General features: G+C 50.0%; 1 protein-coding gene across 2 annotated transcripts in view; it reads right to left on the reverse strand.

The window, feature by feature from the left end:
- The window catches only part of SPOCD1 (SPOC domain containing 1), a 1,145,204-nt gene that overhangs the window by 470,699 nt on the left and 646,798 nt on the right, over nt 1-27,707 (reverse strand). For both annotated transcript variants that reach the window (XM_086958641.1, XM_086958642.1), the window contains exon 7: nt 9,888-10,047. In XM_086958641.1, the coding sequence (XP_086814767.1) occupies nt 9,888-10,047 (160 nt within the window). The remainder of the gene's footprint in view (nt 1-9,887; nt 10,048-27,707) is intronic.

Raw genomic sequence — 27,707 nt, forward strand, 5'->3', positions numbered from 1 at the left:
GCTCAAGACCTGGCTGTTCGAGCAGTTGCGGACCCCCCCCCCCCCCAAGCGCCTTGAGACCCTCCGGGTGAGTAGTGCGCGTTATAAATGTATTGATTGATTGATTGAACTGACCAAATGGTCAAGTTATTCGAAGTCATCTACAATTATTACCTGTGCTGCTATGTACATTTTCCTTGTGTTCTGTGTAATTTTAAAAATCAATAAAATTGATTAGCAAAAAGAAAAAAGGAGAAAAATGTAAACTAAGGACTGGCCAAACCCCTTGACACTGAAGCACACACATTTTCAGGGAAATTCAAGTGTGCACCTGGGATCAGAAAATGCTCTCATTCACAGCGCAAGAAAGCAAATGAATGATGTGGACTGAACCATTATCCCATGAGGTACACTGCTATGGATGTAAGCAGAATACAGACCAACGGCAGAACAGAGCTGACCCACAGACCCTCTTTGCAACAATGGGTTTATATAGTCATAAAATTACAGAGTATACAAGATTACAATTGGCAAGACAAAATACAATCTCTCAGTGAAATTCATCTATACCCAGAGAACCAGCACTAAAACCTTTAGCTACTCTGGTAATTGTGAGATTCAATCTAACAAAATATCTATGTGTATGTAGGCTTTAATACAGCGTAATAACAATATACCCTTAAATGTTTATAGACCTTAAAATACACTTTTACCAATCAATATGTCGGGCCTATTGCCTTTATGATACCTTTTTGATATACACAAGCAGGCCCATAGCCTTCATCACTGTCAAGTCATCATAACAAACTCAGACTGTGTTGGCCACTGGCTTTTCCACAAGGCAACACTGTAATAAATTACAAACAAATCCTAATAAGTATTACTATACTGCAAATTGTCTATCTCCATGGTTTGTTCGGGTGAGTCACCTGCCAAACCCTAGATGACTATGGTATTCTCTGAGATTCCATGTAAGAATATAACTGCCTACAGGCTTTAGCACAATATAGCAATTCTTTCTTAAAAGCCACTAGTCTTTAACATGCTTTTAACAATAGGCAGGTCAATGATTCCTAATAAAAAGATCAAACTTACGAAATCTGGCATGCTTTTTCCCAATGAACTGATGAAACCTCTACCCTTTACAATTGGCTTTACACCCTACCCAACACGGGCCATAAACTGGCAGCCATCACATATACAGTTATACAACTACCAATGTATGGAGAAATACAGCTTGTAAAAGAATATACAACCCCTCTCAACATGCCCTAACAAGAATCATCACAATGAAAACTCTGCGGATTTGTCATAGCTGGTGGTCAACACCAAACCATTGCATACTATGGTATTTTGTGAGATTACACGTAACTAAATACCCTTCTGTAGCCTATAACACAATGTGATAACAACCAATTGTTGAAGGCTTACCAGTTTTAACAAATGCTTTAAATAATTAGTACGTTCGACCAACTGCCTTTTTGTTAATATTCCATAATAAGCGGCCAAGCCTACTGAATCGGTCATAACATTTCCAAGTGCACCAATCAGGTCTGTAGCTTGCCACCATAACCAACTCACACCTACAGTTTTCAGCGTAAGCTGTTCCACAAGGCAAATATCAGACACACATTCATAAAATTAGAATGTTATCCACAAGCCTTCTATATCAACGGTTTGCCACAAGTGGTAACCAATACCAAACCTTGCCTACTACAGTATTCTATGAGTCTCCATGTAACAAATTTCTATGTGTAGGCTGTAATATAGAGTAATAACAATCCACACTCAAATGCCTATTGACTTAAACATATATTTTTCACAATAAATAGGTCAGGCCTAGTACCTTTTTCCTAAAAGTTTTGTGTATTTTTATATACAATTAATGTATTTGTATTTTAGGATTTGGACGTCTGATGTATGTTGCATTTTTCTTTGTTTTGTATTAGCCAGGCTTTTAAAAGAATTATGTATTACATAACTGTTTTTTAGAGAATTATGTGTTGTGTAGTTGTAATGAATACCACAATAAACTTCTCAAACAGAACATTTCATAATAAACAGTCTTTTTCATAGGCTTGCCAACTGAGTCAAACTATATCGAGTATAAGCTTTGCCACAAGCCAAAAAGTGCAATTCAAGCAGTATTTTTAGTGGAAGAATACAAATTCGACCTGTTGGACAGGCCACATGAAGGGCCGCTCTCCCCCAGCTCAACCAGGCCCGAGAGCCGCCACGACAGTACCACGCATCATCATTGTACATCTGCTGCCCTCTCAGGACCCCTGCCTGCGAAGCAAGCTAACCTCGTGGGCCCGGTCCACTGCCGGCCCACGCGGCCAACCTGAACCGCCATCTTGGACACTTCACCACGAGGTCGCCTGGCCCCCGATCGACCCCGACCCTGGGCCTGGCCCGGCCTCAGACATCTCGGCACCACCATCCACCCAGGAGGTGAGCGGGCTACTTGGCAAGTCAATGGGAGAAAGAGGTGTCGATGGCTCCCCCCGCCAAGTGCCGCTCGCCCATCGCCTCCCCGGGCGCTGGCCCCACCCCCCTGCTGGGTGTCTGGAATCCCGCATCCCGGACCCCCCGACCTCCAAGTGCGAGGGTCCGGACATCAAAGCACGCCAGCCCTATAACTGGGGCAGCTCCAGAGCAGGAAGGCAGTTGTATCTTGGAGTCGAGAGACGTAAAGAGGAACTCATCCTGAACGGACTACTGGCGCTGCCGTAGCTCTGTCCTGTGCACCATCATCCTGCCTGGTGGCGCTGCCACAGCCGTCGTAACCTTCTTCCTTCATCGTCGTCCGGATCTGCTGGCGTGGCCGCGGACCGTTGTAACCGTCATCTTCATCGGGACCTGCAGGCTCCGCCGCGGACCGTCATCTTTCATCCGACCATCTCGGGACCTGCTTGGCTCCTCCACGGCCCGATCATCAAGAACGCCGAGCTCAAGGATTGAGAGCTATTTTTGGACTCACCGGTAACTAAAGACTGTCCCGCTACCCTTTTCCTCAACCAAAGACTAAGCTAGAGGGGACCCCTGAGTCCAGACCTCCTTGTACCATATCATCGTAACCTAAGAATTGCCTATAAAGTCTCGTTAACCTTCAGTCTTGTGTGGTGTCCGTCTGTGGGGGGGAAGTTATTCATCTGTACAGTCGTTGGAGACGGCTCTCCCTGGAGACCTCTCCCCGTAACCTCGGCCGACCCTCCCGGTCCGTCTAACATTGGTGGCCAGCGGCGCGATTCGAATCACCGCATAACGTACAGAAAATAGCTCACCCCACAACGAACCATAATGACAACTAAAGAAAGCGGATCAACCGAGAAGTTCCAAATGGAAAAACTAGAGGAGTACAGCCACCGTGAACTAAAGCAGTTCTGCATCGAACTAGGTATCGCTACCACCGGACTAAGCACCAAGGACGATTTTAAACATGCCCTAGAATCTTGGGCAGAGACCGGGGATACCGAAGCCCCTGAGCAAAGCACCGCAGAAAAAACCACCACAGCCCCTGAAGGGCAAAGAACCGGTCTCCCGCAAGACGAGATCCAAGAAAGAGAAAAAATCCGACTACACGAGCTAGAAATGGCCCGACTCAAGATGGAAATAGAACTCAAGTTGGCCGAACAAAAAATCAACTTAGAGCACCTACGTCTCCGAGAAGAAAGAGAAGAGAAACAGAGACAAAGGGAGCTCGAGGAAAAGAAACTGGCGTACGAGCACGAACGGAACATAGCCGAGATCAACCTGCGCAAACAGAATAAGGAGTTAGGGGTGCCCGAGAAACCACACACCCCGGGGACCGCGGAGAAAAAAGTACACATCCCCAAGGATGTGGTCCGAGAATATTTCCGAGAGGACGACATCCAACAATGGTTTAAGGCCTATGAAATCGCTATGACTGCGCACCGGATCGATAGAAACGACTGGGGTGCCGGCCTATGGGGCAGATTCCTCAATGAAGGCCGCGATACCCTGTTACAGCTCCCAGACCACCAGATGACCTCCTACGACCATATGAAAGCGGCCCTCCTCACCCGCTATGGTCTCACGCCCGAGATGTACCGCCAGAGGTTCCGAGACTGCACACGCATCCCGGGTACAACTTGGGTGGACTATGTAACGTACTTTAGCAGAGCTTTCGAAGGCTGGATCAAAGGAAACAACGTCATGACATACGAGCAGCTGTTCAATCTGATGGTATGGGAGCATCTGTCCAACAATTGCTTCATCGAACTACGCCAACACCTCCTCGACAGCAAGTTGACCGATCCCCGGCAGCTCGCAGCCGAAGCTGACCGGTGGGAGATAACCAGAGTGGGCCGGAATGGGTCATACGAGCAAAACAGGAGCAACAATGGACACCACCGACCGAGAGGAGGAGGAGGGGGCCAAGGACGAGGAAGAGACCACACTCCGGCCGCCCCCGCTGCCAGCACCACCCCCCCGGCCAACCGGGGCAGCACCCCGGCGCGACCGGGGTACAGAGCCAATGTCACATGTCACCGATGCCAGCGAGTCGGCCACTATGCAAATGACCCAAGCTGCCCGCAGTATCAAAGTCCAAAACCCCGCCAAGTGGCCGCCGCGGCACTAGGGGAAGAACAGATCCCAGAGGAACAAGAAACAGACCAGCAAGAGTATCAAGAGTGGGAGCCAGCCGCCATGACTCTCGCGTGCTTAGGGGGAAGAGACATGGTCCCGCGGGTCCCCCTACCCGCTAACACCCAGAAGTACAGCCAATGGGTAAGCATCAATGGACGACGGGCCGAAGCCCTTCGAGACACCGGGGCCAGTGTGACAGCCGTCCGCTGTCACCTGGTGACCCCCGAACAATATCTACCGAACATCCTCTGCCCTGTACGATCAGCCGACAACTCGGAAAGTCTGTGTCGGATGGCCTGCGTCCCCTTTGAGTGGGGAGGGGTCTCCGGCATGCTGAAGGTGACGGTCCGAGACGACTCCCCCGTGGACTGCCTACTCGGAAATGACCTGGAGAGCTCCCCGTGGGCAGCCGTGGAGCGAAAAGAACACTTGGGGATGTTAGGCGTCCCGGACTGGGCGTGCGTCACCACCCGGTCCATGGCCGCCCGGGCCAACCCTCACCCAGAAGAACCAGAATGGCCGGCGCCGCCGCCTCCGGTCGCCCCAGCCGAGACCACCGACCATGACACCCCCCTCGAACCTGCTCAACCTTCCGACATCGCTAACCTTGACCAGTGGGCCCAAGAGGGGGGACCCACGCAAGAACAATTTCGCCGGGAGCAGAAGGCCTGTCCCTCCCTAGAGGGACTCCGCCAACAAGCGCTCGCCCAAAGCGCAGGGGATACTTCCGGAACTCATTGGGTCTACTGGGACAATGATCTGCTGTACAGCGAGCAAAGAATCGCCGAGCTGGGGGCCAACAGAGTACTAGCGGTACCCCTCCGTTTCAGAGACTTCCTGTTAAACTTGGCCCACGATGTCCCCCTGGCAGGGCACCTCGGACAAGATAAAACTTACAGCCGCCTAGTGACCCACTTCTTCTGGCCCAAAATGAGAAACGATGTGCACCAGCATTGCCGATCTTGCCCCACGTGCCAAGCCAGTGGGAAGAGCGGCCGCAAACTAAAGGCCCCCTTGCAACCCTTTCCAGTAGTCACGACCCCATTTGAGAGGGTCGGAATAGACATTGTGGGACCCCTAGACCCGCGTACAAAACAAGGCCATCGCTTTATTCTGGTGCTGGTGGACCACGCCACCCGCTACCCTGAGGCTATACCTCTCCGGACCGTGACAGCCCCAGTGGTCGGCCGGGCCCTGATGGGGATCTTCTCCCGTGTGGGGTTCCCCCGAGAAGTCGTCAGCGACAGAGGCACAAACTTTATTTCTAAATACATGAAATCACTCTGGCAACAGTGTGGGGTCACCTACCGATTCACGACCCCCTATCACCCCCAAGGGAACGGACTGGTTGAGCGGTTCAACCGCACACTAAAAGGGATGATCGGGGGATTGGAAGAGCCCCTCCGTCGCCAGTGGGATGTACTGCTGCCGTGCCTCCTCTTCGCCTACCGGGAGGTCCCACAAAAATCACTAGGCTTCAGCCCATTTGAACTGCTATACGGGCACCCAGTGCGGGGGCCGCTCAGCCTGATCAAAGAAGGCTGGGAGATGCCTCCGGCCAAGAACCCTCCAGACGTCTTCCGGTACCTCCTCACCCTCCGCAACCAGTCCCAGCGGTTCAGAGACCTAGCAAAAACCAACCTAGAGGCCAGTCAAGAGGATATGAAAAAATGGTATGACCAGAACGCCTCATCCATTGAATTCGAGCCGGGGCAACAAGTATGGGTAATGTCCCCCACAGAACCATGCGCTCTCCAAGACAAATGGACGGGGCCCTTCAAGGTGATCGAGCGCAAGGGACCTGCCACCTATCTGATCGATATGGAGTCCTCCCGGAACCCACTCCGGGTCCTCCACACCAACAGGCTGAAACCTCACTTTGCACGAACCGAACTCAGCCTACTGATGGCCACAGACAACGGGGCTGAAGACGACTCCGAGCCTCTCCCTGACCTCCTGCGGACCCAGGAGCAAGACGGCTCCGTAGATGGGGTCCGCCTCTCGGAGACCCTCACCAGAGAACAACGCCAAGAGTGCCAAGCCCTCCTGTCACAGTTCGCCAGCCTGTTCTCCCTCACCCCAGGTGTCACGTCCTGGTGTGTGCACGATGTGGACACCGGAGATAGCCCTCCTATCCGCCACCGGGCCTACCGCGTACCTGATCGGGTACGGACCTGCATCCAGGCGGAAGTGGCCAAGATGCTCACGCTCGGGGTCATCGAGCCCTCAGACAGTCCATGGGCCAGCCCGGTCGTGCTGGTCCCCAAAGCAGCCGCCCCCGGAACCACCCCAGAACTCCGGTTCTGTGTCGACTATCGGGGCCTGAATGAGGTCACCCGGACGGACGCACATCCCATCCCCCGGGCAGATGAACTGGTCGACCGAATGGGAGCTGCCCGCTACCTCAGCATCTTCGACCTGACAGCAGGGTATTGGCAGATCGGCCTCACACCCCGAGCACAGGAACGTTCTGCCTTCTCCACCCCCGATGGCCACTATCATTTTACGGTCATGCCTTTCGGCATGAGAAATGCACCAGCGACTTTCCAACGGCTCGTCAATAAGGTCCTGGCGGGGCTCGAAGGGTTCAGCGCCGCCTACCTAGACGACATCGCTGTGTACAGCCACCACTGGACCGAACACCTCCACCACCTCCGAGCAGTGCTGCAAGCCCTTCAACGAGCTGGCCTCACGATCAAGGCCAGCAAATGTCAAATTGGACAAGGGTCTGTGACCTACCTCGGGCACCAGGTGGGAAGCGGCCTAGTGGCCCCTCTACAGCTAAAAATTGCTGCCATCCAGGACTGGCAGCCCCCTATCACCCAAACCGAGGTACGAGCATTCCTGGGCCTCACAGGCTATTACCGAAGGTTTGTAAAAGACTATGGAACCATAGTGGGGCCTCTCACGGAACTCACGTCAAAGAATCAACCAAAGAAAGTGAACTGGACCCCAGAGTGTCAAACGGCATTCGAACAATTGAAGGCCGCCATGTGTTCCGCTCCTGTGCTCCAGGCCCCCGACTACAGCCGGGAGTTCCTCGTCCAGACGGACGCCTCCGACCAGGGCATTGGGGCGGTCCTGTCCCAAGTGAACACCGAAGGCCTTGATCAACCCGTGGCCTTCATCAGCCGGAGGCTCCTACCCCGGGAGCAACGCTGGAGCACCATAGAGAGAGAAGCCTTCGCAGTGGTATGGGCCCTCAAAAAGCTCCGGCCCTACCTTTTTGGCACCCACTTCCGGGTGCAGACCGACCACCGACCCCTGCAGTGGCTGATGCATATGCGGGGGGAAAACCCAAAATTGCTGCGCTGGTCCATCTCCTTGCAAGGTATGGACTTCACAGTCGAACACCGGCCAGGACCGGACCACGCCAACGCAGACGGCCTGTCCCGGTTTTTCCGCCTCGACGACGAGAGTCCCCAAGAAGATGGGTAACTCTCCCCGCCTTCAGCTGGGGGGGACGCATGTTGGACAGGCCACATGAAGGGCCGCTCTCCCCCAGCTCAACCAGGCCCGAGAGCCGCCACGACAGTACCACGCATCATCATTGTACATCTGCTGCCCTCTCAGGACCCCTGCCTGCGAAGCAAGCTAACCTCGTGGGCCCGGTCCACTGCCGGCCCACGCGGCCAACCTGAACCGCCATCTTGGACACTTCACCACGAGGTCGCCTGGCCCCCGATCGACCCCGACCCTGGGCCTGGCCCGGCCTCAGACATCTCGGCACCACCATCCACCCAGGAGGTGAGCGGGCTACTTGGCAAGTCAATGGGAGAAAGAGGTGTCGATGGCTCCCCCCGCCAAGTGCCGCTCGCCCATCGCCTCCCCGGGCGCTGGCCCCACCCCCCTGCTGGGTGTCTGGAATCCCGCATCCCGGACCCCCCGACCTCCAAGTGCGAGGGTCCGGACATCAAAGCACGCCAGCCCTATAACTGGGGCAGCTCCAGAGCAGGAAGGCAGTTGTATCTTGGAGTCGAGAGACGTAAAGAGGAACTCATCCTGAACGGACTACTGGCGCTGCCGTAGCTCTGTCCTGTGCACCATCATCCTGCCTGGTGGCGCTGCCACAGCCGTCGTAACCTTCTTCCTTCATCGTCGTCCGGATCTGCTGGCGTGGCCGCGGACCGTTGTAACCGTCATCTTCATCGGGACCTGCAGGCTCCGCCGCGGACCGTCATCTTTCATCCGACCATCTCGGGACCTGCTTGGCTCCTCCACGGCCCGATCATCAAGAACGCCGAGCTCAAGGATTGAGAGCTATTTTTGGACTCACCGGTAACTAAAGACTGTCCCGCTACCCTTTTCCTCAACCAAAGACTAAGCTAGAGGGGACCCCTGAGTCCAGACCTCCTTGTACCATATCATCGTAACCTAAGAATTGCCTATAAAGTCTCGTTAACCTTCAGTCTTGTGTGGTGTCCGTCTGTGGGGGGGAAGTTATTCATCTGTACAGTCGTTGGAGACGGCTCTCCCTGGAGACCTCTCCCCGTAACCTCGGCCGACCCTCCCGGTCCGTCTAACACGACCCAATCAAATACTGTACTCAGTTGTACCAATATGTGGGTGGGTGCTAGGCCTCCCTCTCTCAGTAGTACTCTGAAAGCTCTTTTGTTGACATAAAGTCAGGCAACAGTTGCACTGTCAAGCCACACCTTAACATAAATGTAGCTTACTGAAGCCCTGAGCAACCCATACTGCTCTGTAACACAAGTCTAAAGTTTAAAGATAATAATGGAAGGGCACGTTGCTGGGTCTGCAATACATTCCTCCTTACTGCCATCCTCACATCCATCTGCTCCCAGGGAAAAAATAATTATCTAGTTATCTAAGACACTTTAACAGCATTATGTCATGAGTATGCAACAGAAAGTTTAAGCTGATCTTTTTCTGTTACATTGTTGATTCTCATGTAAAGCGCTCTGATACCTTCGGGTCTAGCCAGCGCTATATACAACTCTTTAAATAAATAAATAAATAAATAAATAAATACGCTCAGGTAGCCCGGCTGCTGCTCGCTCAGACAGCTGCATAAATAAATAAAATATTCAAAGCTGCGTGGAGGGGACGCATGTTTTTTTCTGTGGAAGAACACAGCTCCTGCCCAATCAAAACATGTAATCCTGGCTACAAACAAATGGGAAGAGCCAAAATCCGCCCTGTGGTACTCCTGAAAGCTATTTTGGGTTTCAAGTCAGACATAAAAATTACTGACAATGGTTTGCAATGGGTTGCCCCTTCACAGATGCTAATATATAGCTATACTAATAGACCTACATTAACTAAATTCCTACCTTGTTCTTTGGGTCTCCCAGGTTAAAAGCAAGCGTTCTATACTTCTTCTTGTAATGAACATTTGTGCAGACATGCAGTGCGAACAGCTCTCTTTCAACGTTCTTGGCCACATTCTTCACAGACTCTTCATGTACGATTATGTCTGTTGACTCCATGACTCTGTTAACACATCAATCAAAAGTGAGGACAACATATTCAGGCAGCTTTTTTGCAGAGATTAACTCCCCTATCTTGTGCAAATAAGCGAGTATCAAGTGGGTTTTCCAAAAACGGCCTTACAGGTAACAGAAACATTTTACTACAGTCAGCATGAGTACACAATAGAAAAAACGTACTTCTAATGCACAAACCGGACCCAAACTAAGGGGCCTATTACGATGGAGGATTTTCAGCATCCTCCGGGCCGGCGGAAGCCACCGCCGGCCCGGAGGATGCGGAAAATCCTCTCCGGACCCACCAAAGACCCACCGCCACATTAGGATGGCTGGTGGGTCCTGGTTTCCGTCTGCAGCTTTTCCGCCGCGGTTGGCTTACAACTGCTGCGGAAAAGCTCTAATATGGTGACGGTGTCTCTCAGACACCGTCAGCCAGATTAGGATGGGCTGTGAAACATGTTTTTCCGCGGCGGCTTTTCCGCCATGGAAAAGCATGTGTAACTTCACTGCGGGGGCCCATTGCGGGGCCCCTAGGTGAAGGGGGATGGGGGTACACATGGGGGGTACCTATGGTACCCCCCTGCATTTGTATGCAGAAAGCGGCAGGCACCGCGCGGTGCCTGCCACTTTCTACATACAAATGCAATGCGTGCATTTTTAACATTGCTGCGAGTGCAGCTTGAAGCCGCACCCGCCGCAATGTTAAGAATAGAGGATGTGACCGCCAGGGTGGCGGTCACATCGTAATTGCACAGGAGGGAACTCCGCAGCCCATGCGGAGGTTCCCTCCTACTCTCTGGTGGCGGACGGACTCAGGTCCGTCCGCCATCATAATCGGCCCCTTTATGTGCTAAAGTTCTCACATATATATATATATATATATATATAATGGGGATAAAATAAGGACTGTAACAAAGTCACCGTAAAGCAACCTACTTTGCTACTTCATCCTGTATCTCTCTTATTGTAAACCTTTTGGGTACATGCTACAGCAAGTAAGTAGAAAACCGCAGTAAGTGAATGGCACCAGGTAGCAGTCGATGACCAAATCAAAAACATTTGTTTGGTGCTCTTAATCAAACTATGCCCTGTAATAGGAAAAAGCACTGAATTATAGTGAAACAGAATGTGTTTGGCATGGCCAAAATAGCTGTTCTTCATCTCCCACTGGCAAGGACACATCTTGAGAATGCAAACGTACTTGGCTCCAGTTCAATGCACAAAGGCTACGGTTAGGAAGATCAATTTGAGATGTGATTCCTCTAGTAATTATGGATCTGCAGGCAGGGTCATATCTATTTCAGGTTCTCTGGTAAGTACCTCTTGACTGACAGTAAAAGCTCAGTCAATGAACAGTGAAAATGTAATTTAGGTGCTGTAATGTGGCTGCCCTGTTCCCAGTTATATTGTTGAAGCTGACGGCGGCCAGTAAATGCACCAGAGAGGTCCTGTCAATATTCTGGTTACCAAGCAGTTTAGAAAAAGTAGATGGATAACTTTAGATTGGCACCTAATTGCAGCCACAATCTATGAGGACTGGCTGAACAATGTCATTAATTTCTTAGTGTAGGAGAGTACTCACTGGCCCGACGGCAAACACTGAAACGTTGGAACCTACTGGAAGATTAGAATCTAAAATGATATCTGAGGGACTGCAGGCTGTGGAAATATATTTGAAGCAGTTCATGACATTACGACCAGCCACAGCCGCTTACCCCAGGAATCTAGGGTCTTGTTTCTTACTGTATCATGTATGGGCAATATAAGGTCTTCGGATGCGGAAGGAGTTCTAGTTCTAAGGTTCAGTCCAGTACAGCTAGGCTGCAGATCTTGTGGCTCCTAGGCAGGCTGTTTCTGTGAGTCATCTCCTGGCAGGTCTCAGTGAATCTGATCTTCAGGTCAAGACAACCAGGCAGGAAACTGAAGAACACCTTCTTCTAAAGGTTCAGGCTTCTTTCCCAGCCTTTGGTGGAACAGAAAATTGAAATCCTCCTCTCAGCTTGTACGATGGTGCTTTAGAAGTCGTCATTGCAAACAGAGATCCTCACTATAATTTAATAGTAATACTTCACAAGTGGAGGGCACACTTGAGAATCCAAGGCCCGGACATAAGGTGCGCAGCCTTCAAATTCCATATACCTAGCCAACATGCGTAGGGAGTATCTTTGTTATTAAATGGTCGAAATGGTAATCATTTGGATGTCACAGTCCAGATAGCAAAAATGGGGTTGTGCAGCCACTGAGCAGATGAAGATGGGGGGAAATCCTCCACGTGCATAAGCAAAACACTCCCCATTATTCCAAGACAGGTCTGTGGGCTCAGTTTGGTTTACAGGACAAGAAAGCCGGAATGTGCTTTGACAAGATGCTTGGAACTACCCTCCTCGTCTTTATGCATTACACACATTAAAAGCATCACACTACACACTCAGAGCTAAGAGAAAGATCTCAATGATGGGAGACAACATAGATTTTACAAAAAGAGTCAGTATACACCTTTGTCAGGGCTACAGCTACAATTCTTGTGTGACTCGGCTAGGAATTAGCAGCCACCAACCATAAGTATCTTGATAAGCAGGTAAGGGAAGAAATGGTTACTTACTTGTAGTCCTGTTTCTGCATTGTAGTGATCTTCATCCACCCTCTTATTCTCCCCTATCAGCTGAAGTGGATGTCTCAGTGGCTGAAGAATAAAGCTTTCTGACTATAAATACTATTTTCAAGTATGGCTTGGTATCGAGACATAGGAAAGGTGAATCTAGATCAGGAGCTTTATACTTCTTAAGGAGGAGACGTGTAGCTGCCTTGGTCGCTGCAGGTATTAAAAAAACGTACCTCTGCTAATTCAATCTGATGAGGTACTAATGGATATAATGGTCTAGGAGTGGAGTGTAATTGTAAGGCCTCTATGAATACTGAGACAGCCCCAAGAGAAGTCTTAAGGGGAATATTCAACTTTGCAATCCTTATGACTAAGACATCTTGGAATGTGGCGGTGTGTCTACTGGTGAAACTATAGCCGGAGATTCAGCAAATAGGTCAGCGTGTAGGATGACGATGGTGAAGTGTCTGTATCCTATCCAGACGATCTTGAGGGTGACCTCAAAGGGGATCTGTCTCTTCAGTTTCCACAGAGGTTGCTAGTGAAGAGGCAGATGAAGATACCAGCGGAGGTCAATTCCTTAGAAAGGGAGGCCTCTTCCTGATAGGAGAAACAGAAGTTGGTCTGTCGACCATTAGCAACAGTGTTTTTTGTGGAGGTAGGTGCACTGAGTCCTAAAAAGGAATTCTGAAAGACAAGGGCCCATGAACGTGAGGAGGGCGCCAGACCGGAACAGGGCCGCATCAGGCCTAGACTGGACATCGGGAAAGTACTCACAGCAATTGTGACCCTGGATTGGAACAGACACTTTCCGGTTGTGGTGGCTTGGGGGCCGGATCGGCTGTTTGTGCTCCTTTGTCCTGGCAAAACATGGTACTGGAGGGCCCAGGGCGTTTGACCTTGAACGCCGACTGGGCTCCGTCTGCATCCTGTCGTCGGCTCAGGCCCAGGCTACAAACGGGACACAAATAAACCGTGCAGCAGTCCACTTGTGGCAGACAGGTCCCCAGTGTGTCTCGCCAACAGCGAACTAAGAGACATCTGGAAATTCACCTTTACTGGGACTATGAGTCGGTGGATAAGGGAACATGGTGTGATCTCTGGCCACTGAAAGGGGACCTTGTGCAGCTGTAGTTGTGCAGGTGACGCTCATTAGCTCCGACTGCGCATGGAGAGCACCACACAGGGCCACGGCCTACTCATGTGGCACTACAAGACTGGACACCCCGCATCTGCTTGTCTGGGTCTGGAGTGTGGTGGTGCGGGACGTCTGTATTGGTGCATAAGGGATCGGCAGAGCAGTTGCTACCGCTATTGTAGTTGTGCGCCGTAGTGCAATAAGTGCAATAAGTTCACCTTTTCCCCCCTGCCCCAGCCCGGGACCACTCCTTTGCACTAAAACGTTGCTCCCTGATTGATAAGCTAAAGCATGAGCCTCATTTCAGATTTTCATCATAGCGGGGTGCACAGATCGCGTAATATATTACTGCTGACTAGGGAACCCCTGATTGGAAGAACAGCAGGTGTTGTTTAGTAGGTGCCCAGACTAGGAGGGCACTATAGACCAGTACGGACCCACTGATTTTTCCCTTAGTGAACTGATCTGAAGGGCATGCCTGATACTAGTAGCAGTGTATGCGCATGCATTGCGAGCTCTCCACCTCCCTGCCGAATGCCCAAGGAGCGGCAGCTGGTCAAGGGGCGCCTCCACTCTGGCCCCCCGCCCAATCCGAGTGGACCATCACAGCCCACTGAAAAAAAATGGGATTGTGATTCGCAGTCTCAGTCCACACAAATAGTAACACCACTGACCGAAAAGCTGGACAGTGTGCTTTAACAGCAGTAGAAAAAACTGGGGCCTACTTGGACAGCACAAGAGCATCGCTGGAAAGTAAAATGATAAAGTCACAATAGACTTCAATCATCTAAGAGCGGATCAGCATAAATTGGTCGACAGACAACACAAAACTGAGATGCAACTGGAGGAACTACAGTCAATTGCCCGGACAAGCGCCATCAAGTTGCAGGCACTGCTCAGCCGCATTGCCGTTCAGGAAGATAGGGTGGAAGACGCAGAAGGCAGATCACACCACAACAATGTACGCATTGGGGGCTCACCTGAATGAGTGGAGGGACAGGACCCAGTAAAATACAAAGAGGATTGGCTGCATGAATGGATGCTCAGTCTGTGGTGAAAAGAGCACACTGGGTCCCTGCGAGATGACCACCAAGAGCAGCTCCTAGGCCATTTTTGATCCGTCTACTTAATTACAAGGATAGGGACATTGTACTACATAAAGCGGGTCGCAAACTGGAACTCAACATGAACAGCATTGTGGTGTTGCTGTTTCCAGATTATACTGCAGCAGGTCAGAGACAGAGACACTCCTTCTTGGCAATTAAACACCGACTTTGTGAACCGAATGTACAATACTCACTACTTTTCTCAGTGCAATTGGGATTGGTGGATAAAGAAACCATTAGGTTTTTTGTCTAAATCGGTGCACCCCACTGAGCTAGAAAGAACCTCTGGTGCTGAATGACACTGTAACCGGGGCAAGCGGAGACACACCAACAGACCCGAACATCTGGCAGCCATACCTAACTTGAAGCAAATGATAACAGAGGGAACGCCACAAACTTCTGCCCACATTATTTGAAATCACAGTCCCGATTATTCGAGGCTTAGCCTGCTATGATGCCTCAGCTGTACTTTACCAGGTTACACACCACTCTGGGGTGTGAGTCTGACCAGCGATCCCATGGACCTAGGACACTTGTGCCACCACCAATGCTCACTGGCAGAGATGTGGATACTGTCACAGCAGCAGGGGCAGTGGCCTGCGGCCGCAGATGCCAAATTTGCTAGTCAAGTGCGAACATGGGTGGTTGTCCCAGCAAGGCCTAGGCTGTGTACTGATACTCAAATGGGCATATGAGCACGCAATCTTCCACCCCTCGTATCCCCCCCAAAGTTTTCACACAATGCAAATCTACCACTCTATTACTGGGTCAATGAAACAGATGCCAAATGTTGGCAAATTGGTTTGGGTGGACGCCTGTTGCACATCTGCTCCATTATGCTTATGCATGTTACATGTTATCAGATGGTCTTTTAAAAACCTAATTGCTGAGCAAAATAGTTGTGAGTGCTGTGTTCCTAAGTATGAGAATATACAATATAAGTGCTTCCATGCTGTGGTGGATGGGGGTGGGTAGGCACCCTGAATAAATCAATATAATGCTAATGTTATCTACAAAAATAGCAACATGGAATGTAAGGGGCATGCAGACACCATCATGCCTTTACCCGGTCTATTCCTTTCTTAGACATAGAACTGTACACATCGCCTTTTAAAAGGAGACTCATCTGACTGGTCTCAAGGTCGGGCGCCGGCCGCGCTACTGGCAGGGACAGGTTTATGCCACTGACTACTCATCGTTTCTGAGGGGAGTACTAATATAGGTGTGGGCGGGAACCCCACTAGTATTGGAAGAAGGGAAAACTGACCCTTAGGGGAGTTATGTGTTCATAAAGGCGTGCCTCAACGGGGTCTCACTGGTATTGGGTGCGATATCTGCACCCAACATGGAAAACTGTTTTACTGCTTTCCACCACATACATTATACTATACAAAATTTGAACGTATTGGGATGGGGCAGTCACCGCATTAGCTAGTTTGCAGACTCACTGCAGCTTCACATGGTGGCATCAATGACGTCTGTTAAGCAGAAGTGGGAGGTAGATAAAGAGCAGCCATTTACGGATAAGGAATGGTCCAAAATACTACTTAGTATTAAGTACATTCAGCATAACTCATGTTTCAAACTCATACAACACTACATAATCCTGGGGGCCTATATCACTCCCGAGAGTATCAATACACTTTATGGACAGACAGATGGGGCATGCCCCAGATGCAAATTAGTGGGGACTGATTTTTTACACATGCTATGGCACTGCACCTCTCTAAATGCATACTGGAGACGGGTCTGCGAAATACTGGGTGCGTATACGGATCGCCAACTAGAATTCACCTGGGAGAAGTGCATACTGCACCTCTACCCTAGAGGTAAGAGACTGAGGGCAACTTCTTGCTTCCTTGACCTGAGTATGCTAACTGCAAAACGTCTGCTAACCAGGAGATGGAAACAACAGATCCGCCGACAATAATAGCATGGATGCAATTGTTCTTAGTATGAGCTAGGGCAGAAGCTAAGGCGCTTCACGTGGAAGACACCCGGGGCCTCCGCAAACTGCCTATAGCGATGCAGTGGGAGGTCATGGTGCGGGGATTATATGGGTTACTGGAGGACGGCGACAGGAACCCAAAGTCAACTATCCCCAGAACCGTCACATTAGATGTGGGCGCGCAAGCAGACATTCCAGCAAGAAATTGATAGATTGGTAGGGCTTCCCCGCCTCTATGTAGCTATAACTTTTCCCCTGAGCTCCTGGGATTGTGAAATTGCTGGGCGGGAGTAACCATGGAGTGGCATTAGCCTAGACAATACGAATGCATACATATGCAGCACTCCCTCACAACTCCAATCAGCACATCAGTGACACATGGGGCTCCTACAGTAAAAGTGATGCCAACCCCCGTATTCTGTTACAGTGGAAATGTATTGTATAGGAAATGTCACAAGTCACACCTAAATGCCACTATAGCACTGTGTACATGTAGGGAGACACCAAAAGTACAGTACGAACATAGTAGAATGCTCAGCTTTTATTGTTATTGTGATATATATTCAAATCTGTTGCACAATCTTTAACCACCAGTACTAACAAATTCAGGCTGATAGTGCCCGGCACTACTTAGCAGCAAAATCATTGGAGTTACATCACAAAGTGTGCAGTGGGTAAACAAAAACTGAAATGTACGACTGTGAGTAATGCTTGAACGACAAAACTGCTCAAAACCTTGTACTAGTATGCAAATGTTATTTAAATAATATGTAAGCAAATGCTTATTAACAAAGTTCCCAGGCACTCCACACCACTGGAGTCAAGCTAGCCGGGCTGATGAGAGGTGTTACCTCGAAACCGGTCCGGTCCTCGGATGCTTGATTCCGTTCTGGGAAGGACATGGCTTTTGTAGTTCGGACTGGACTGTTCCCATGGAGCACAGGGTCAGAGCTGATTTGCATATCGCCATTGTCTAACCCAGGGTGGTGTGGAGTGCAAAAAAAAAAAAAAAAAAACGATGGATTTGGGCCCAGATCTTTGGACTGGGGTGAGTGTGTGACATTGATCCACATTCGGTCCATCACCTGTTTTATTTGCAAATTCCGCCCTAAGTGTGCTGGGGATGCCCAGACGTGGGTCCCAGGCACTCCACACCACTGGAGTCAAGCTAGCCGGGCTGATGAGAGGTGTTACCTCGAAACCGGTCCGGTCCTCGGATGCTTGATTCCGTTCTGGGAAGGACATGGCTTTTGTAGTTCGGACTGGACTGTTCCCATGGGGCACAGGGTCAGAGCTGATTTGCATATCGCCATTGTCTAACCCAGGGTGGTGTGGAGTGCAAAAAAACGATGGATTTGGGCCCAGATCTTTGGACTGGGGTGAGTGTGTGACATTGATCCACATTCGGTCCATCACCTGTTTTATTTGCAAAGTTCAATAAACAGCTGTTTTTTTTTAAACTGAGGGGCTGGTGTTATGCCACAAGAAAATTAGAAACTTTTCCTTGGTGAAGGAATGTGTATTATGGAGGCTGCAGATGGGGGCGTGGCTTGGACGCCGATGTAGGCGGCAGCGGATTTCGGAGCTCCTCCGCGGCCGTCGTTCTACCGTCACTATCCTGACCATCAATCCGGGTCCCCGACCCCTGATGATTAACCTCTGCTACCCGTGCCCCTGTTGAACGGGGGGCAAGGCAACCGGAGCCCTGGGAGCGGAGTAACGGACCCTTGGAGAAAACACCCGGGTCGGCTTGAGCGGAGGCTCCCAAAATGGCGGCTGGGGTCGCCAGAGATAACGCCTGACCAGAGCTTTCCTCTGCGAGCGACACGGCTCCTGGCACACAGAAGGGGGAGCGGACGGTGAGAGAACCCCGGTGCAGCACCCAGAATGAATGGGGAGGTCGTGGATAAGTTTTGAGTGCCCAGTGAGATGGCTATCGGAGCCCTGCCTGACTTCAAGATTGCGGCACCCTCGTGGCACCAGGGCAGTGCTGGTGGAGCGTTTGCTGAAGACTTCAGAGCCCAGAGGGGCAGCAGCAACCAGGTTGGGGCTCGAACTGGGTGAACTGGGCTAGGACTGTGGAGCAGAGAGTGCTGTGGATGTGGTTGCTCTCGTTGGAGGCGCGAGACTGCGGATCACGACCTGCCCTGGCCCTGTATATGGCACCTCATCTCTGGACAGTGCCCCGCTACGCCGCAATTGTGGGGTAAAGAAGTGAAAAGAGCCGCTCCCTCAGCACGATTTGCGGGCCCTGCTGGCTGGGGGGGGCGTGAGCATACCCTGATAGTTGGACTTGCGGAGTTAGACAGCTTGCAGGGGTCTATGGTCTGAGAGCGGGGGCCAATCCTGGAGCTCTCCCCCTGCTGCGGAAATCTCGTGCAGCGACCCACAGACGGCGGAGTTTTGATAAGAAGGTGAGAGGGGAGCATATAATCACCAATACCTCCCCTGGTGATGGGGTGCTAGAGAAGAAGGCCAAGATACAGGTCTGAGGAATTACTTTGGGGGACCGCCCGTCCCCATGCTGACGTTGGCCTACTGAGGCCCGGGGGTTATATATAAGAACACTAATTGCACACTATCGGACTCCGGGAGTTCGCGGATGGAGTGTTTGGTTGATGGGACTGTAAGGACGTTGTGGACACTTCTGTAAGGTACTGGGGATGTGTGATAAGTCTTGGCCACCGGTCGTAGAGATTGGGGGCAGTGGGTTACAGATACTCTGTAATGCTAAATTGTGAGGGACCTGCTGCATGGAACTGAACTTTTGGGAGAGGGTGGGGGGGGCCTTCCGGGCCTTTCTATTCGGTGTTCCAAATAGCCTGACCTGATCTAGACAATATGCGATTTGTTTGCTTGGTTTGGATGGGGATACCATGTTGGATGTCTGTCCTGGGGAGAGGGAGTTGGGTAGGTTTGAACTGCTTTTTTTATGGGATATTTTTCAAGGGGCCTGGGCGTGTCGGGGAGGACTCTGGGGGAGAATGTCAAGTACTATGTTGTCTGCAGTGGGACCCGCCTTAGGCTACAACTGTCTCACGTGGAATGTTAGGGGTATGCACACCATATATAGACGGCACAAGATGTATTCATATCGCCTTCCTACAGGAAAGGCACCTCTTGGCAAAAGAAGGGAAAGCTCTGCAGCGGAGATGGAGGGGGCAAGTTTACCACACTGTCTTCTCGGTCTATGCTAGCGGGGTACTTATATGGGTGCGGGCGGGGGTTCCCTTCCAATGTAAAATGCAGCTAGTTGACCCGGAGGGTAGGTATGTAGTAGTGCGGGGGAAATTAGATGGCAGAGATTTAACGATGGGATGTTTGTATGCCCCAAATGTAGAGCAGCCTACCTTCTTTTCCTCGTTGTCCCGTAAATTGGCTACGGTCCTGGTGGGACCATTGCTCCTTGGGGGGGATTTTAATTGTGTCACAGATATTGCCTTAGACCGTTCGCATCCCCCCTTGCCAAATGCACCGGTGAGCAAACTGGCGCTTGCGCGTTCTGCCTGGCAACGACAGTGGGGACTGATTGACTCCTGGAGGACTCACCATCCATTAGATAGGGATTATTCCTTCTTTTCCGCCCTCCACGAATTGCATGTTCGCATAGATGCCTCCTTGTGCTCCCCTGACGTGCATGGAGAGGTATGCACTAGTGAATATCTCACATGCACGATCTCTGACCATAACCCGCTGCTAGTCCAGATGGAGTGGTCACAGCGTCGCCCAAGAATCCCCACCTGGAGACTGCACCCAGAGGCGCTGGAGGATCAAGTCTTCAGAATCATGATAGCCTTGAGTATAGAAACCTATTTTCAAATTAATGAGGGGTCTGCGGGATCAACCACCATTGAGTGGGATGCCTTCAAAATGGTAGTGAGAGGGAGATGCATTGCAACGGTATCGGGAGCTCGGAAGACTTTACTGCAAGATATCCGCCGGGAAGACGAGAGGTTACGCACCCTAGAGAAAGAGCGTCCGGAACGGCCGGATAAACAAGAGGCCCTATTGGAGGCCAGGGAAGCTACGGCGGAAATGGTAGAACATCTCCGTTGTTTTGACTACAAGTCCTATCTTACACGGGCGCACTTGGAACGAGATAAAACGGGAGCCCTCCTGGCCTGGTTGGCCAACCCGGCTTGCCGAGGCTCGGTATTCTGGAGCTCAGGGATCATTTGGGTGTAGCCCGGTTTGATCAACAAGAGATAAATGAACTGTTTTTCGATTATTACACAGAGCTATACCGCAGTAGGGTCCTACCATCGGAGGCCGACTTGCAGAGATTCCTAGGAGGGGTGCGCTTACCGGAATTGGAGGAGGAAGATGCGAAATTGCTGGGTGGTAAAATAGAGGTGAGAGAGGTGAGGGTAGCCATTAAGAGTATGGCACGGAATAAAACGCCAGGCTCGGATGGTTTCCCGGTGGAATTTTATCTTACTTACATCGACCTCCTGGTGCTCCGTCTGGCGTGGCTTTATAATGAGGCTAAGAGGTTGGGTAGATTGCCAGAGACTACCAGAGAGGCGATCATTGTTCCACTGTTAAAACCGGGCAAGCAGCCCTGGGACAGGTCGGCATATTGCCGGCTGTCCATGCTCAACCTGGACTATATAATCCTGAGTAAAATACTGGCGACGCGATTACTCCCCCACATGTCCACATTAATTCATGTAGATCAGTCTGGATTCATCCCGTCCCGCAATACCGCGCTTAATGTACGAAGGCTCCTGCATGTGTTAGAAGCTGACACCTATGACATGGATGAGGCGGCGTTGTTTGCCCTCGACATTGAAAAGGCTTTCAATAGCTTAGAGTGGCCTTTCATGTTATGCGCGCGATGGGATTGGGCCCGGATTTTGTGAGTTGGACGGCTCTCCTGTATCAGAACGCTACGGCTAGGGTTCGAACTGGAGGAGTAATCTCTGAGGCATGTGTCGTGGGTAGGGGCACTCGCCAGGGTTGCCCCTCCCCCTATTATTGTTTGCCATAGCGGTGGAGCCTTTGGCGGCGAGGGCTCGGTTGAGCCAGGCTTACCAGGGTCTGGATATTTACAGGCAAGTGCATCATATAGTGCTGTATGCTGATGACCTTTTGCTGTTCTTGGCGGATACTGATGACTCCCTGCGAGGAGCGAAGTCTCTACTGCAGTCGTTGAGTGCGGTGGCTGGCCTCAAAGTTAATTGGGCAAAGTCGTATCTATTCCCGACTCGAGAGCGTGGGGAGTGTCCGCGCTCTACTGAAAGGGTGACCTGGGAGGGGAGATGTCTTCCCTACCTGGGCACGGCAATCTACCATGACAGGAGGGACATTCTAGAAGGAAATGTAGGGAAGACGATCAGGTGCACTACGGCGAACTTTGATTTCTGGGGTACGCTCCCGTTGTCATTGGCGACAAGAGTGGCGCTCAGCGGGTGAGCGCAGCGGGCGCGCCGTTTGCGCGCCGAAGGCACGCCTAAGGCCAGCCCGTCTGTGCCCGTCCGTGCCGCGGCCGGGACTAGGGCTAGCCATGCTGTCCAAACTCTGCCCACCACAGCGCAAATACCCATTCCTACCAGGGAAGAGATCCTCTCCCTAAACTGCAAGCCTGAACACTGCCACAAATCCATTAACGTTGAAAACTGGTTAGGGTCAATATGCTGCTGTACGTGTAGAACCCATCTTACCCCTGAGCAGTGGCCACCTAATAGGGGACATGACATCCTCCTTCGAGGAGGATTGATCAATGCCAGATCTATGTGCAAAAACGGGGCGCACATTCACGATTTAATTACGGAGACTGATCTTGACATGCTCTTCGTGACAGAAACATGGCTTAAAGCCTGGTGCAACCCAGTAATAGCCCTAACAGTTCCTCAAGGCTATCTTATTCAGAGGGGGTGGCCTGGCCATCATTCACCGGGACTCTATTAAATGCACCATGTTCGAACTCTCGGACATAAAGGGGGCAGAAAGCATGGGTTTCTGCATCCAGATAAATGAGGAGACTACCTTTGCAGGTGCTCTAATTTATCGCCCACCAGGACCACAGAATGATTTTCTGGAAAGCTTTGAGGAAGCACTCAGCAACCTCACTCTCAAATTCGCCAATTTCACAGTACTAGGCGACTTAAACTTCCACCTTGATAAAACTGAGGACCCTAACGCAATATGGCTCAGAGATTTAACTAATGTCCTGGGACTCACAATACTGACCAAAGGACCCACACATAAAGTGGGGCATATCTTAGACTGTATCTGCACTAATACCAAAACCTTGACAGTTGAATCCCCCCCAATTCAAACCTGGACTGACCATTGGTTGGTCCCCTTTAAACTGACTGTAAATAAGAAAGGGACCAAAACAGACAATATGAAAATCGAAGTCCAGACAAAGAAAGACTGGAAAAAGATAAGGGACACTCCCAATCTGTATCTTATCGCTGAGGATACTAAACCCCCTCTGACTGGAAATACTGAAACAGATTACAATAGTTTCTGTAAATGGGTCACAGAATTCTGTGGACCAGCGGACTCAAATAAAGTGAGCAAAAAACGGAATAAAAAGTCCGCTCCTTGGTTCTCCCTCCCCTTAAAAGAAAAACAAAAAGAGGTTAGAACCCTGGAAAGGAAATGGCGTCGTACTTATGAAAAAGAAGAACTCATTATCTATAAAACTTCTAGGAGACAATACCATACAATGATTAAAACTGCTAAAAAAGACTACTTTTTGGAAGCTATAAACTCCTCTAACAACAAACAGAAAGAAATCTTTAAAATAGTTGATGACTTTATGAATCCCAAGTTTCTTAGACAAGAGATCCCTCCTTCGCTTTCATTATGTAATTCGATAGCCAACTATTTTGAACAGAAAATATCCGATCTTACCAAAGATTTCCCAGACCCTCCAGAGTCCCTCCTCGCAGAAACCATAAGACCAAAGAATGATAAAATTCAGTTAAATAATTTCTCTCCTGTTAGTCTTGAAGAAACCCGTCAGGCTATTCTTTCCAGCAAATCCGGTTCCCCATTCGATCCCTGCCCTCCTCTGCTGCTACATGCCCTTGTGGACACCGTAAATCCGAGCATTAATGCCATCATTAATTCCTCCCTGGCCACTGCCGCCATCCCACCCGAATGGAAACTAGCCGCTGTCAAACCTCTGCAAAAGAAACCCCTATCAGACCCCACTACGCTTTCTAACCTCCGCCCTATTTCGCTGCTCCCAATCCTTTTTAAACTTACGGAAGCAGCAGTAAACAAACAATTGACTACGTATCTGGAGGAAAACGACATCCTACATCCCAACCAAGCATGCTTCAGAGCCAAACACTCCAGGGAGTCAGCACTATTACACACGGTGGAGACACTGAAGACTGCTATGGACCAAGGTAAAAAGGCTGTCCTGGTTCTGCTAGATCTATCGGCGGCCTTTGATACGGTCTCACACCCCGTATTAATTGGCTGCCTAGCAGAATCAGGAATAGCAGGAGTTGCTCTTGAATGGCTGAAAAACTTTCTCAGCCACAGGAAGCAAGTTACAATACTAGGAAACCACTGCTCAGATGAAAAAGCATTAAAAACAGGGGTACCATAGGGCTCCAGTTTGAGCCCAGTACCGTTTAACCTTTATATGACCCCTTTGATAGAGCTCATTACATCTTTCCACATCAGCCCGATATCTTATGCTGATGATACTCAGCTCATCCTTATATTGGACAACAGCACAACAAAGGCAGAGGAAAATCTGAGAGATTGTCTTACCGCAACATTTGACTGGATGAAAAAACACCATCTCAAATGCAACTCGGGCAAGACTGAAATCCTCCCATTTGGACAACAAAATCTTTTTTCCCCCAAATCATGGTGGCCTCAAGATGCAGAAGTCCCCCCAAACACCATCACAACGGCCCGTAACCTTGGGATTAGGTTTGATGAGGCTCTGTCATTCAGACAACAAGCAGGCACTGTGGCGGGTTCCTGTTTTAATATAATCAAGGGCCTCAGAAGGTTCTTTGACCTTCTCCCCCTGACAGCCAGAAAGACGGTAGCGGTGGCCCTCATTACTTCTCGTCTGGACTACTGCAATAGTCTATATGCAGGCTCCAGCAAAGCTGTACTGCATAGACTGCAGATGGTCCAGAACGCCACCGCCCGTCTTGTGCTGAGATGGCCCAGGAAGTCATCTGCATCAGCAGCACTCAAGATCTTGCACTGGCTGCTCATCCACAAGAGGGTGTTATTTAAAATCCTAGTAATCACTTCAGGGCCTACCACCAGTTGGGCCCCACCTACCTGTCTAAAAGGTTTGGAAGATATGCGCCCTCTCGCTCACTCAGATCCTCCAACCTGAACCTACTGATGACTCCTAAATTTAGACTAGCTACGAAAGGAGGAAAATCCCTTGGAGTGCTAGGTGCCAGAGCCTGGAATAAACTCCCACTCCAATTGCGTCAGATCCCATCAGAGAACCTCTTTCGGAAGGCTCTAAAAACATGGATTTTTAAACTCACAGACACATCCTGTTTAGCACTAGTCTAAACCCCACCCCCAGAGATACCAGACACTATCCTACTGAGACCTCACTGGCTCACTGGTTTTAACACCTCTTGGACACGAGTAGCTAGCGCCAAGATGCTCCGTGGAGTATAAGTCGCGCTTTATAAAAAAAAAAAAAATTACATTACAAGATGGTGACCCTGCCGAGATTGCTTTACTTTATTCGGACTCTCCCTGGATTCCAGCGAGTTATTTCCGGCGGCTACGGATGATGGTTAATGGTTTTCTATGGGGATCGGGCAGACACAGGGTGGCGCACAACACGCTTTTGAGACCCCGAGCAGAAGGAGGACTGGCGGTACCAGATTATGAGACATACTATCTGGCGGCTCAGCTGCAGTGGCTTACGCAATGGGTTGCGAGAGCCACGAGAGAAGAAGGCGAGTCCGGTGAACCGGCGGGACCCGTTCAGGTCTTGTCTCGGATAGTCCTATGCCTACCGATGGGAGATTTGCACCTCTCAGGAATTTTCCACAGCCAGGAAATGCTGGCATAGATACCTGCGAAGGGGGGGAATAAAGGTCCCATATGCGCCCGAGATCCCACAAAAAATGTGTAGGGCACTTCCGCATGGAGGCACATGGCGACGATTGGAGGCCTGGGAACAGCAGGGGTTGGCGACCATAGGTGCCTTATATGACAACGGCTCGTTGATGCCCTTTGACCTTCTGAGAGACCGATTTGATCTACCTAGAGGGGACTTCCTAATACATGCGGCGTTATCGGCGGCGATACGTAGGCATTGGGGGCTGGGTGTGACTGAGCTGCCCACGGCTATGGGCTGTCACTATGTTGTTGTAGCTGCGGGGACTGTCAAGGCTATCACGTGCCTCTATAAGCGTATGACTGTGGAGGCTCTGTCCCCTCTACTAGATCTAAAGACGAAGTGGGAGGCGGACTTAGCGAAAGAGATCCCTGAGGCAGCATGGAATGGTATAGTGGAAAGAGCTTGGAAAGGGACGCGAAACGCGAGGTTCCAGCTGGTGCATTTTCACATCCTTCACCGGGCATATCTGAGGGGTTGTGAGGTATGGGCTTTTGGTGTTTGGCTTTATTGTTCGCAAGGGTGGGGGGGTAGAGGGGGGTGGGAAGATGGGGGAGGGGTGTGGGTTCGAGTTTGGAGGGTGGGAGGAGATTGTAGGAGATATAGGTTGTTGTCTCTCAGGATTTACGGGGCAAACACCTGGACATTTGAAGACTGTCTACATACCACTATGGGCAATGGCAGACGCCACCGTACGTGTATTTGGCGTGGGATAATAGTTGGGAGGGGATGGTTTTACTGATGTTTTTTATCACAATACCGTCTTCTCTGTGTACAAAACAATAAAAATTGTGTTTAAAAAAAAATGGAGGCTGCAGATGACAAAGGCACTTTTGACATCCATCTGGCGTACAGCGTCCCATCTAGTGCCTCGACGTTGACCGTCATTGTTGTGAAGTCATCATCATAAACTTTATTTTCGATCACATAGATCTTATATAGTACATCTCACAGGATAATTAGAAACATAACAATCATAACTTAAAAATACTTTAGAAATAAGGGACAAAATCAAAAATCACAGCGTTGCCTCCCTACAAAGACTAGGGCAGATGACCCATCAGCAGCATAATACGACATTGCTATATGGGACAGTTCCCTGACTATTCATGCAGTCCCATATATGCACAATAGTTACTAAAACACACATACCATTCACTTTAAAATGAACAATAAAACAGTCGGCGACTCTGTCCATACATAAATATTTAAATGAGAAGGGTCTAACGCCTAAAAATATACATCTCAATAAATATAATAGTAAAAAGGCATAACATAATATTAGATGAGGAATATCATACAATAAACTTAGAACGTCTAATCCATAGAGCCATCAGAAATGTTGCTAAACTGTACACCACAACTCTCATTGTGTCAGCGCTAAGAATTCTGGGCACTTTAAGATGGTGTCTGTAACCAATACACCTATCTAGAGGGACAATCCACTTGGACTTCAAATTTTTGTAGTAAGGGCAGAAGAGTAATAAATGAACCTGGGATTCAGGTCCTCCTTCGCATGCTGGACAGAGATTAAGTGGGTCTTGGGTTCGCCATCTACAGCAGAAAACCCTGCTGGGAAGTGTCCTGCATCTAAATTGAATAACCAGTTTTTGCGCCATAGCTGGATCAATCTCATCAATAGTATGTTCATATTGGGGGTAAGATTTAAAATCTATGAACACAAGAGCAAGCCATCCCGTAGATTTAGTCACACTTTCCACCCAAATTATTTATCAGTACATTTCTTTCACCCTGCTTCTGGATATCTGAGACATCATCTGCAGATCGGTC

Source organism: Lissotriton vulgaris, chromosome 2_1 (assembly GCF_964263255.1).
Source record: "Lissotriton vulgaris chromosome 2_1, aLisVul1.2, whole genome shotgun sequence".
In the NCBI taxonomy this organism is placed as follows: domain Eukaryota; kingdom Metazoa; phylum Chordata; class Amphibia; order Caudata; family Salamandridae; genus Lissotriton; species Lissotriton vulgaris.